The sequence below is a fragment of the Ptychodera flava genome, chromosome 20 (genome assembly GCF_041260155.1).
Source record: "Ptychodera flava strain L36383 chromosome 20, AS_Pfla_20210202, whole genome shotgun sequence".
Classification (NCBI taxonomy): Eukaryota; Metazoa; Hemichordata; class Enteropneusta; family Ptychoderidae; genus Ptychodera; species Ptychodera flava.
The window spans coordinates 15,088,435-15,101,918 of record NC_091947.1 but is presented as its reverse complement, the minus strand read 5'-3'; the positions used below and the strand labels follow the sequence as shown (position 1 = coordinate 15,101,918).

Below are 13,484 nucleotides of genomic sequence, written 5' to 3'. Positions count from 1 at the left end.
CACACCCACTTTGAACTTTGCTACATGCAGTTTTTGTACAGAAATGGTGATAGTCCCATACTACACGACCTTGATGCATGGTGTTTGTAATTGCAAGAGGCAGACTGCTCCATATGGTACACATGTACCAGCTGCTGATTGTTTCGTTTGAAATCATAAAAATATGATCACAACCTGCCATCTGAACTATAGTATCTCTTTATGTTTGAGGTCAATGTTCAATTTTCAAAATGAATTTTCAGTGTGCTCATCTGTATTTTAATCATAAAGTATATTTATTAAACAGTAAACTGTTTAGTGTTTGAATAGTTTGAAATTGTATACAATACATCATACATAATCACACAGCAAAGTACACTTATCATATTGAAACTAAGCTTCATTTTTTGACCATCAACTCAAAAAATTTGTATTGAAAAATCCTTCATTTTCAAATTGATCATTATTTTTAGTCAGGGTTAAAACTGTCAAATAATTTGCAATGCAAAGTGATACACGCCTGTTCATTTTTTGATGATTTTTCGATGACAAGTCAATTTTCATTTCATCATATGAATCTCTATACAGCGGAAGGACCATGGTTATCAAAACATCAGTGAATGAATTGACCATTCTTTACATTACAATGTACATCAATCTTTAATTTAGAGAACCATGAGCTCAGTGTAGGTTGTCTGAAAAACGACAGTTGATGGCTGAAAAGCATGAGTTAGTTATTGATCGACTTTGAATACAGTTTAATTGATAATTTTCTATATGGAACAATTTTGTGAGTATAAATATGAAAGAAAAATATATTAAGTGTCTTTGCATGAAATGATTGGGAACAATTACATGAATTAATGATAATAGAATGATTGGCGTTTCATGCATGAGAAATGAATTGGCAATTTGCAAAAACGTTATTTTTCAAAGCAGCCAGAATACACACATAACCTGTACAGCTCTCTCACTCTAGTTATGAAGGCTGCCCTCTAGTGGCATCATGAGACAAGCAGTGTAGGAGAAAACTGAAAGGTTCACTTTACGACTACACGGTATTATTCATTCAGTTTGATGCTGTTCATCAATTTCAGTCTCTCCAAAGTTGAGCTGAATGAGTACAGAGTAATACCAGGAAATGTTGTCAACTTGCCGTCGGATTTAGTAAAGAATGATTAACGTGGCAAACACATGTGCATTTCAATCATATATTAATTACACTTGCTCTATTATCATATCAGTGTATATATCGCCAGTGGAATTTAAGAAAACACTGTACTGTCTGTGATGTAACACCCTATGTCTACATAATTGTAGGCATGTCATTCTATATTTAACACTGTATCATGGTTTCATGCTGTATGAATTACCAGCAATTTTAAATAATATTGAAAAGTGTCTAAACAGACCACAAACGTTTGATTAGCAACGTGTCAGATGAATCCCTCACGTGATATGCGAACGGAATTTACAAAGTGAAACTGGATCAGGCCGCTCAGCTGGGAGATGGTGATGATTACACTGTATCTGAGCCATACTTTATTGGCACAATTTGAAACTTTGATACATGTATTTGCATATCACAAAAGCCAAGAAATGCTCTGAACCAACTCAAATGCTGAGGCGTAATTTAGGAAGCTTTATTCATTCAATTTACTGCTCTGTGAATTCCATGAAATCGACAGGTAGTTTTATTGTGTGCATGAATAACATACAAGAATTGTAAAGGAATTCTCACATTGATTTGATGTGTTTGGGTCACAAAGTTAATTACTGTGCAGCTTTCAAAAATAATTGGAGGATTGAGTCAATTTAGAAGGTAATAGCAAGTGATTACTAACTGCATGAAGCTCAGTATGTCCCTTTGCAGGGGAAAAGGACATTGTATTATTAACTGCAAATATTGGATTTGCTACCTTGAAACTTTCACTGTCGCAAATCTGTGAAAATAAAGGCGCAATTGATTTTATACACACCAAGGCTAATGACAAGTCAAGGACATGCTCTGGCAGTGGAATCAAATTGATGAGCTAAGTATGCACGTGTTGTGTTTACACAGGTAAACACATGAACCATACCTAAAGTATTGGCACTGCAAATTTATTTAATGAGTATTTACTTAATCAATGACAGGGGATTGGAAAGCCCTTCAGAAACTAACAAAATTTGACACATGCAAATGAAAAGATAGGTAGAATTGAAAGTTTTATCTTACCTTTACAGATAAAACATTTAACATGGAAGTGTTTGTCTTGAACTCGGAGTACTTCTCCAGTGCATGACTTGTTGCACTTTCCGCAGATGACTTTCTTGGAATCTTTCTTGGATTCCCTCTTGGAGTCTTTCTTTAATTCTTTCTTCAGTTCCTTCTTGCTTTCTTTTTCCTTCTTGGGTTTGTTGCCTGCAAAGGTGAGACAGAAATGAGGAAAAAAGGTCACTTTGGGAGATTGATCATGTATATGCATGTGTACACAGGTTACATAGAATTGTCAAGTACATGACATTGTGACGGGGCGTGGGGTAACAAGGTTGCCTAACTATCTCTCAAAGTTTGCTTGTTCACACAATGTCATCAACAAGGTGGGCAAATGTCATCTGAAGTTCAGGTTTCAGGTCAGTGAACTGTAGCATGACCTTTGGGAAAATATACTGGTATTCCCAAAGTGAAAGGGGATGAGTGACAGCTCAGGCTGATCGAACTCTACTTCAGTAAATATTATTTTGGAACAATGACGTACAATCCACAAAAATGCGCACATGACCATGACTTTTATGGTGAGTTCATTTACATCAAACCAAGCCATCACCTGATCATCTAAACTGAAAGATTCAGTACGTATACTGTATGGGTCTCTGCCAACTCAAACCCAGAGACCCACTGCATACACAACTAAATCTTGCAGTCTGCTTTAACATATATAATAAGTTTAAAACTAAATTTTCGTCTAGAAGAGAATTTGCCAGCAACAACACTCCATATTGTACTCTATGTAATTGTGTTGGAAAAACCAACAGTATTAATACTTTCTATTTTGAAATCCATGGGGAAAAGGATATAAAATGACCAGTTTTTAGTTTTATTGAATAAAAAATAGTAAAATTACTATCAACAGCTACTGTCTGGGCCGCTCATATAAGTTTAATGTATATTCAAAGGCATGGAAAGGCATGTCATATTCCAATAAAATGTGATGGGTCCTCAGAGGCACTGTATGCAAAATAAAGTACACCCTCGATACGTGGTATTGCAGTACACTAGACTGCTATACATCACAGGCTTTTTGATGCATTAGCATAATCTTCATAGGAAGTCAACCTTTTGATACCTGGTTGCAAAGACTTGTTCATAACCTATGAGTGCTCCCCTGGGCAATGGGGCAACACTGCTGAAACTCATCCAGGATTACTGATGTTCTTTTACCAAGGTTACATCCTGTCATTATTACACTATTCAGCAGGTCGTAATGGCCACAGTTATTGTATATCTTATTGGGGATCGTTCAGTCGCCAAGTATTCAAGATCTGAGCTGCTTTCTTCCAGTAAATGTCACGCTGGATTTCTCCGCAGAGACAAAAACGAATGCAAACTTAATGCTAGGTTCATATGCTTGGACTAGAAGATATATTTCTTCCTGAGCACCCAGTTTTTTCTGTTCAAATTTTGTGCTGCAGAATTTTTCTTTGCAAGGATTGCGCATAGAGTTTTACCGAGATTACAGGTTAAAATTTATGTGCATTTAAATCTGCTTTACAGCACCCTTGATGTGTCACCTTTAGCCAGCATAAATTCATAACTCCTTAAGTGCCACATCTCTTGAGGTACATATACATGTATGACGTCACTACATATGTTACCCTGCATGCTCTAGCAGTAGGTCTGCAGTACATACCCCAATACTGAGCAGTGGTAGAGTATTAACAAACAGTGCATGCATATATACAAATTGAATGTATGGGTGGGGTCCATTGACCATTGCACTATATCAGACTCTTATAGTATTTCATCTGCCGCTAATCTTACATATAATTATATGAAGTATTTCTAAAAGTTTGCAAATAAATTGATAACATACAAGTTCATAATATACTATATTTCCATACAGAATTGCTACATGAACTTTCAAAAAATTTATGAACTGTTTTAGTTATTACGCTTAAGTCCATGCAGTGAGTTCATTTCAAGCCAGGCACTATTCAAATCCACAGGCCTATTCAGGCATTTTGGTCAGCCATTTTCCAATCAAAAGTTTTATCATTCATAAATGGGAATTATAGACCGTCTATAAATTCCTCCTTTCCCCGACCATCTACCATCAACCTCTATTTGCCACTTTTCTGGAAAAAATTTCAAAACACCGAAGTGTTTGCGTGTAATGTATATACCAGTACACGGATATACTACCGGTACACTGTACATGTATCTGTTGTACATGTATATGTACAGTAGGTAATGCTAGCAGATGTGTTCAGTATTGAACATAAATTCATGGTAGTGTCTAATTGCACTTCCTTCCTGTAATAATCAAACATTGAAATAAAGAAAGCGAAGGTAAATTCTTCATACGCAAATCCATGATGCTTTGCATATACATTACCAATTTTGCAAAAAATTGTACCCTTTTAATATTGTACATTTGCTAACACTACAGTCTGCATATGAAACATTTAATGTACATATGCTATTTTTACGGATATATCAATGATCATTATTTTGCATTCAAATAACAGTTACATCTACCGAGCATGTTCAATTGAAACGTAAAAATCTCAGGCAGAATTTGAATGTTTTTTCAAAGCTTGTTTCATATATTGTTCCTCACAATATTGTTATCACAATGTGATTTACTACCACTATTATAACGGAAAATCTACTTGTAAAATATTATGCAAATTCAAATCCGGTAATCAACTTTTCAAGACAAACTTTGCATAAATTCTCACTAAATTGATGTATAAGGGGTTGTATTTCAGAAATATGCCCATTTTGTTCAAATATACATTGCACTTGACATCAGGCAATACAGTCATCCAATATTTGGTAAAGCGTAACAACTCATTTGTAAATTCCACATGGATATTGACGTTTCTACCTGTCTAGACTCACCAGTGAAACATACATGAATGCCAATTATTTTCTTTAATACAAATCAATGTTGTTCCTCGCACACTAATTAATGCAATTCGCAATATATATCAAAACTATAATTTGTACATTGCACTCTTAGGCACAATTTATTTTCCTGTGTGTGCAGCTCTGCTCAGGTTTCATAGAATTCATGGAATGTTTCTAGCAACCATTAATAACCTAAACTATACAATTACCCATAGATAGATTACCTTCGACAAAATGCACAGGCTTGTCAACGACACAGGTTGATGGCAATAATATGTGGGCACTTATCATAGTGCAATCAAACAAATTATAAGTCACCTTTTTACAATGAAGCAAGTTTTAACATTCCTGAAGCCTAGAATTGCATCATTTTCCCCATTTCTGCTATTGATGGTTGGGCAATTTTGACAATTGATTTGGGGACTGTGGACAGACACATGTATAAATAGGATATAACCAGGGATGTGGAAAATAGCTGGCAGCTGGCAAAAACAACTGGCTGTGAATATTTAGTTTCAGTCAAAAAGAAACATATTTTGCACAAACTTTGTGCGCTCACACACCACTTGTAACTGCCTATACTTTTATTTTTGCCACGTGAAACCAAAATTGTCTACATCCCTGATAACAATTTCTACTAACTATTCCTTCATACACCCATGGAGGATGTGGTCCCTGGCAAATTGCCCAGGGAATCAAGGAAAAGTTTACCAGCTGTTTTCCAAAGAAAGAGTATAATTTTATGCTTTCTGTATGACTGCCACAAAGTGATACCTGTATATGGATTATGAATGATAAAGTTCACCACGAATTTGATGACTTACAACAAAAAACAAACACATAAATAGTCAACTATGAATTTAAAATTTTGCATTAAAATGTTAGATTTATCCTTATACCAGTAGTTACACAGGCACGAGTTCTCTACCAGACCAGATGCAGCAATATGAAAAAGGTAACTTCAAGAGGGTTTTCAACTCTGAGCAACAAGTTTTAATTAGCACAAACTATTTGGTATGATGCTCAGATAGATACTAAGTAATCAGATAAATGGCTTCACTGTTCAGACTACAGGTAGCTGCATTATTGTAGATCGAGGTTTTGCCCGGGGTTGTGGAGTTAGACGGCAAACCCCTAGGGGCAAACCCCAGTAGCTACATGTAAGTTGGTTCTGAACTATTCAGTCACTCTATAGTATATGTGTAGATTATGGAAGAGCTAATGACCAACGTTCATGTTTTGTTATCAAACGAAAGGGCTTCAAAAAAACCATCAAATTGTAGAAATTGGTAAAAATTGTGCAAATTTAAATATCAAAGTTGCTACCACAGGTATCATCATCAAACAATAACAGATCATGATGTCATTGAACGATGCATAAGTTTTATGCATATAAATACGGCTGGGACAGTGGTGAGTCATATCCCACAGGTACAGCGTGAAACACATCCACCACTCCATTAAAGGTGAAAATATGCAAAATATGAAAGTGCAATCTACCTATCACATTTAGAATTGTTATTTTCAATTTGCAGTGATACTGCTGGTATGGCTATAAAAGCATACACTGTACACGCATGCTGCAGAAATGTTAAAAATAGCTCGCATGACTCATCCGTGACTTTGCCATCCTTTTCAGGTTTTTTTTGGTGACATCATCAGAAATATGATGGATACAGAACTACCAAGGATTTAGCCACTTTGTTGTTTGTCGTCTGTTTCTTAAACAGAGAAGCTGACTTTTTTGTTCTCAGCCTTTAGCGGTTGAGATAATGCCAAGGATTGTGTCTCCACTCCCCTACTACATCATCCGTGCACCTCCGACCTAATTACCAGCAAATATTTGTAACTCAATAATGCAGACTCCCTGCCGCAAGTTTCTGAAAACAGTAAACTAATTGGATACAGTGATATGTTTATTTGACACCAGCCTTGACTGTGATCTGCCCCCTCAAATTTCTTAAGTGATAAACAAAACAGTTTATCCATGAACTTACGTTTGTATTTTATTTCTGTATATATTCTGCAAACAGATTTACATGTCATTAAATGTGTGATGGCCTAGATAGGCATTGCTGTTGATGTAAACTGTGGTATGTCTATTAGGTATCACTTTTGATGAAAAATGTCCAAGAGGCATGCATACCAGTATATGTGTATCTGACGACTAACTGATCATAATTGCACTAGGCAAAAAATTATGTGGTTTTGGTAACATGTCTCTGAAAATTTGGGTAGGTAGACCGCAGTACAGAGGAAATTTTCTTTTCATATTTATTTTTGTTTGCTGAGACGAATTACTTGAAATTTTTTGAAAATGCAAAAAAAATTGTCTAGGGTCGGCGGGTTTTCCTAGGGTAGGTCAGGTTACTGGAAAGACAGATTTTTTTTCGCTGTACAGGAGTTTAAATATGATTACAAGTTATATTTTTTGCCATTGTAGAGATTTAAGTTTCATTAAGCTGCAAACCTTTTATCACTGTTTATGTCTATAGGTATCCATTTTGTAATTCTGTTAATAAAATGCAGTTATTGTTGACTTGCTCAGAATCATAAATATGTATGTAATGTGCCATATTATTGTTGACAACTGAATTTTAATTTGGACTAGAAACGTTTTGTAAACAATGACATCATATATAACAGTTGTGCTTGCAAAGGCTGACCCTGTGTATTTTTTAACATACTGTACTCTGGGGGCAGTCACTGAAAATGTTACGTACTTGTTTAAGAGAACAAATAATTACAATAATATCATCAAATCTAAAGCCATTATTTTATTATGTATTTCTGCAGAATTTTCATTTTTGCTGAGAATGATTGAGAAAAGAGAATGATGAAGTGTTATTTCTTTTCCTCCCTAAATGAAAATATGTATCACTGCAAAAACAAAACTTCACAAGAATAAGGCCCTCGGGGCCAGAATATTATTTTGAAATTATTATTAAAAATAAACCATTCAGAATCTGCTGCTATAGTATAATTTGTTTGAAAGTGAAAACTAGGTGCCATTATTTTTAATATGTAAGGGCAAGAATGGCTTTGAATTTTACATTGCTTAACTCAACAGTATTTTATCTTTCTTTACTGGAGGATTAAAGAATTTAATGCTAAAGACTGTATCCCTGATTCATAACATATGTGAGACTGCATGTACATACACATGCAGTGCTTATGGTGAGTAAAATAGCATGGGAGTGATAACCATTTTATGATTGGCAAAAGTCAAGTATTACAGCTGTAGGATATGCCAGGAGTGTGTATTCACTGAAAGGATTAAGATATGCCTGTCAAGATACCCTGCCAGGCTCCGGTTGTGTTGAAAAGTTAAAGTCCTGCACATACTTCTTTTATCAGTGAGATGGCATACGGTATGTTTACAGCTGTACCCTGAATTGCCAGAAAATAATGTAACCTTCATTGAGTCAACTGAATCCAATCGCAAAACCAATAGCATGTAGTCTTATAACAAAAGAATATAATTTTATGATTGTACTAAAGGAAAAAATGTTTTAAATTTTTTGTCATGAGCAATTTTCCACCAGACTGAAAATTGGGTAATCCTAACATGTATTTTGCCTGTAGTGAACCAGGAACATGCACTGAACAAAATTTATTGCAAATGAAACACTTATTGAACTCTTCTATGTTCTCTGTCACTTCACTGTTTGCTATCAGGTTCTGAACTTTTTTCTTCTAGAAATTTCTCTAAGCAGTCCTACACAATTTAAAAGTTTTGTGGATATAATTTGTACCTAATTTTCACAAATGAAAAGGAATACTTGTGAGTTAGTGGGGTATCAAAAGTGACTTTAAGAAGGCAGTCAGTTCCAAATACACCAATGAAAAGCTTTGAAAGAAGTCTGTTCAGCTGCCATTGAACCATTAAAAAGCGGAAGATAAACATATATATTAGTCAAGACGACATAAAACATCATGTACTGTATATATTTAGAATACCTACTGTACAAGTGTGTCACAAAGAGATTCATGATATATTGGTTGCAAAGCCGACTCTGTAATTTGAAACTTCCCAGTCTTTGATGGTCATAAATATTTGGCTTTTAGGCAAGTTCGCCCATGCATTGTCAACACTAAGAAATGTTGCTTGTTTTGCTGTAGTGTAGTTTGATCTAAGGGATGGACCATTAGACCTTGGGAGGGGGGGGTGGTCACAATGAAATTGTGAAAATTTTTTTTTACTATTGTAAATTTCTGAAATTTTTTTTTTTCCAATTGAGATTAGCTGTGCAAATTTTTTTTTTCAGAGTAAATTTTCAGATTTATAATTTTTTTTTAGTTCGTCGCAAAGATGTCACAAAGATGTGGTGCTAAGCACCACAAGCGGTCACGGGGGGGGGGGGGGGGGGGGGGGGGGGGGGGGGGGGGGGGTGGGGTGGGGGGGGGGGGGGGTGGGGAGGGGGGGGGGGGGTGGGGGGGGGGGGGGGGGAGGTCAGGAGGGGGTGTCCCCCTGCTGCTGTTGGAGCTTTTGAAAATAGAGATTAAAATGGTGTTATTTGGTGGCACTTGGGGAGTATTTTTGGGGGGGAGGTCAGGAGGGGTTTCCCCCTCCTGCCGTTGGAGCTTTTGAAAAATAGAGATTAAAATGGTGTTATTTGGTGGCACTTGGGGAGTATTTTGCGGGGGGTGGTCAGGAGGGGGTTCCCCCTCCTGCCGTTTGAGCTTTTGAAAAATAGAGATTATAATGGTGTTATTTGGTGGCACTTGGGGAGTATTTTTGCGGGGGGAGGTCAGGAGGGGGGTGTCCCCCCCTCCTGCTGTTGGAGCTTTTGAAAAATAGAGATAAAAATGGTGTTATTTGGTGGCACTTTGGGAGCATTTTTTTCGGATAACACATCTTCCTCTGAAACATGGTCTTCTTGCTCCTCAGTAGCTTCCTATAAGTTTTGAAAATTGACTATTTTGGTTTCCTGGCTTCCCTTTCTACTGCGTGGTGAAATGCCTACATTCACCCCACCAAACATCATGCATATCTCATGATTTACAATTGATTTTGACAAGCTGAGAAGCTAAAATAAGCTAAATAATATAGTTAAAATTGCATATTTGTGTTTTTAGAGCAATTGATGCACTTTTTTGATCAAAACATCTATTTCTCTGTAGCAGCATGTCCAAATTGATTGGATGTGTGTATAGATGTGGTGAAATTTCAATATTTGTCTTTTTAGGGCAATTTATGCCATTCATGGTAAAAAAATCTGTATTCTCTGAAAGGGCTTGTCCAATTTCTTTGAAATTTGCTACACAAAAACGATTATTCATGCAGATTTATTCAGTATTTGCTATCGAGAAACTTTCAAAGTTCAACCCTTTTGTGTGTTTTTGTGTTGGGATTTGTTGGATAGATGGCATTCTACGTAGTGTATTGTTGAATGTTAAAACATGTGTTGCTGTTGTTTTTTGAGGCTGTTTTTTGAGAAAAAAAGATTGAAAATGCCTTTTTAAAAGCAAAATAATACATAATGACTTGATATGTTGTTTTATCATTATTGACGTGTTTCTACTTGTTCACCCATTCTTGCATTCATCATTGCAATAAAATGCTGTGAAAAAAATGAAACTGATGTAGCCTGCATCTGTTTACCTTGATCTTAAAAGGCAAATACAACTTTCTGTCTTGACAACCATACCATAGTTTCAATGTTTTACCTAGTGTACCTGCTTGGTTTGTACGCAGGAAACCAGTAGAAAACAGGCTCTACAATTTCATAATTTTCAAGTGATCAGAATACAAAGTCCTGAAAAGCTAAGATAATCACAACTTCCAGTATAAGGGATACAGTCACTCTAAATGTATAAATTACAATTAAAAATGTGCCTGGAGGATGTACTAAAAAATACAGAAAGTTGCTTTCTGTCGGTAAAATCTAAAAAATTCAAAATTTTAAAGACTTTTGCAGATTTTTTTTTACGCCTTTGTCTTCTGATTTATTTTTTTTTTATTTTGCAAACTAGTTTGAAGATTTTTTTTTTCCTAACTTTTTGCTCTGAAAATTTTTTTTTTCTGTTTTTGACCACCCCCCCTCCCAAGATCTAATGGTCCGTCCCTAACGGAATACCATCGTTGATATTGGGCTTACAATAGATAAAACAGTTGGGAGTGACTTTCCACGGACAATTTTGAAACAAAATGCCACTGAAATTCACAGCCATAAAGGCTATACATGTGCTCAATCCCCTGGTACAAGGTAATTTTGAGCAAGCATTGAGATTTCGGGCTATTGTCAATTGCAGAGTGAAGAAATTGACACTTTATCGAAAACAGGAACTAAAAATCTCATCTTCCTCACAGTGTTCTGTATTTAGATAACACAGTAATAGCCCTAAAAGTGCTCACTCACTCACTGTGACAACAGCAGAAAACCAGAAAGTCATGAACTCTTCAAGATTGTTCTTAAGCACTCTGAGATGGTTTTTAACTTCTTGAAGGTAGCCATCGATGGACATGACCATTTACTGACATACTCTTTGAATATTCAATTCAACTTGAAAACCATTTGACGACCAACTTGCCTGCCAATATCTTAACATATGTGAATGTGCAAAGTAACCATTCCAGACACACAGCCAGCGTTTCTCTGTAGTACATACATGTTTAAAATTAAAATCTCTTGAAAGGCTATGCACACAGTACTTGTATTTTGTCATAAATGCTAATTCTTTATATTACTAATTATAATCACTGAATTATCTTGAAAGATCACTTTCATTCTTTATTTTAAAAACAACTTCATCTGTATCTTCTACTATCTTGTTACACAATTACAGATACTCATGCATCTACGTAAGAAATTCCTCTTTTCAAAGAGTTTCAAAGCAATTTTCAAAGGAATGCTTACGCCGTCAATATTCAAAGAGTTGTATTGTATAAAACACAAAAGCTGATGTGAGAAGTGGCACAAGGTATAAAGAGTCGAACCATTTAAAAATTCTGAAGTGGTTTTTCTTTCCATTCATTGCAGTTCATGCTGATTAAGCCGACCTTAAATGACCTTTGAACCAGATGGCACCGCCTGGTGTTGACACCCTTGTCCAAAAGTAAACATCGTAGAGACTGCGCCTGCATGACTGCAGCTATGAATGGTTGTTAAAAAAAACTTGACATTGTTTTGGGATAAAAATATTCTCTGATTCTTATCTGCTATTGTTCTGCCCTAGTTCCCCTTGACTAAAGTACACCGAGTCAACATATAATTCCATGCCAGCTGTGTGCAAGGCACCAAGCCCACAAATCAATCATGGTTTAAATGTGGAAATCTCTTTCAGAACATGACGGTATAGATACATGAACACACTTGGCTGTAGGGCATATTTTGAAGAATGAGCCGTTTTTTCAATATTTTGTCTTTGTTGCATCAGTTGTTGGTTTAGTGGTTTAATTACACTGTTGTTATGGTGAAACCATCATTGGACCAAATATTGCTACAAAGTTATCCCTGCATCAATAACATTCCAAGGAATGGAGAAACAACTGAAAATAATAAAAAGCTATTCGCTGCACATTATTCAAACTGAATCTATGCATGATAGGATTGATACAATAACTCTTTCTTCCATCAGTTTCAAGATGTGTAAACATGTCTATCTTAATGTCTTTTTTACTGTCTTTTTCTTTCATTTGTAATTCAAACCATAATTCACAGGAAAAAATGCTTCAATAAAGCTGAGACAAAACTATAGGTTTGTTTCACATCCAAAGTCTGTTACTCATTTGATATGGTGACAGTGACTAGATCTTTGATTTTCATATTTTGTTTTGACATGTGAATATCAAACTATTGACATTAAAATGGTTAGGTCAGGAACATTCTCATTCAAGGGTAAAACTGACATGCGGCACAATGACTATGATAAGTTTACCTTTTTGGAACAATATCCTGCATGTCTTGGATCCTATAAAATTTGACATTTTCTGCCTTGCACAGTACCTTGTCAATTTTAATTTTTTTCAAGTGAAATTGTAAAAATGACTCAAACGACAGTATGCATCCACACATATGACAATCATGAGCAAAACCTTATTCCTTGCTGTGCCTATGCCACAAAATAAATGTCACACCAGAGAGAAAGTAATTACATTTTACATGCAACAGGTGCTAAGAAAGATCACTCAATTTTATCATAATATCATGTTTTTACTCTCAGCATTTTAATCTGCTTCTTTCTGGCGGCTTGTGTTAAGTCTGCAACCGGCAGGTCACACTGACGCAAACTGTATTTTATTCTGATCACAGTGCGGCTTTTAAATGATGTATATGTTGGTAATTGATGTGTTATTGTGTTTTGTGGATATTTAAATGAAAACTGTTGTGCCATTTCCTTCATGCCACGGATGTAATTTCCTCATTTCGGAATATTATAATATTTT

General features: G+C 35.7%; 1 protein-coding gene across 44 annotated transcripts in view; it reads right to left on the bottom strand.

Annotated features, from left to right (window-relative positions):
* The window catches only part of LOC139120131 (actin-binding LIM protein 2-like), a 114,541-nt gene that overhangs the window by 55,191 nt on the left and 45,866 nt on the right, over nt 1-13,484 (bottom strand). For all 44 annotated transcript variants that reach the window (XM_070684264.1, XM_070684263.1, XM_070684244.1 and 41 more), the window contains exon 2: nt 2,198-2,383. In XM_070684264.1, coding sequence (XP_070540365.1) covers nt 2,198-2,383 — 186 coding nt within the window. The remainder of the gene's footprint in view (nt 1-2,197; nt 2,384-13,484) is intronic.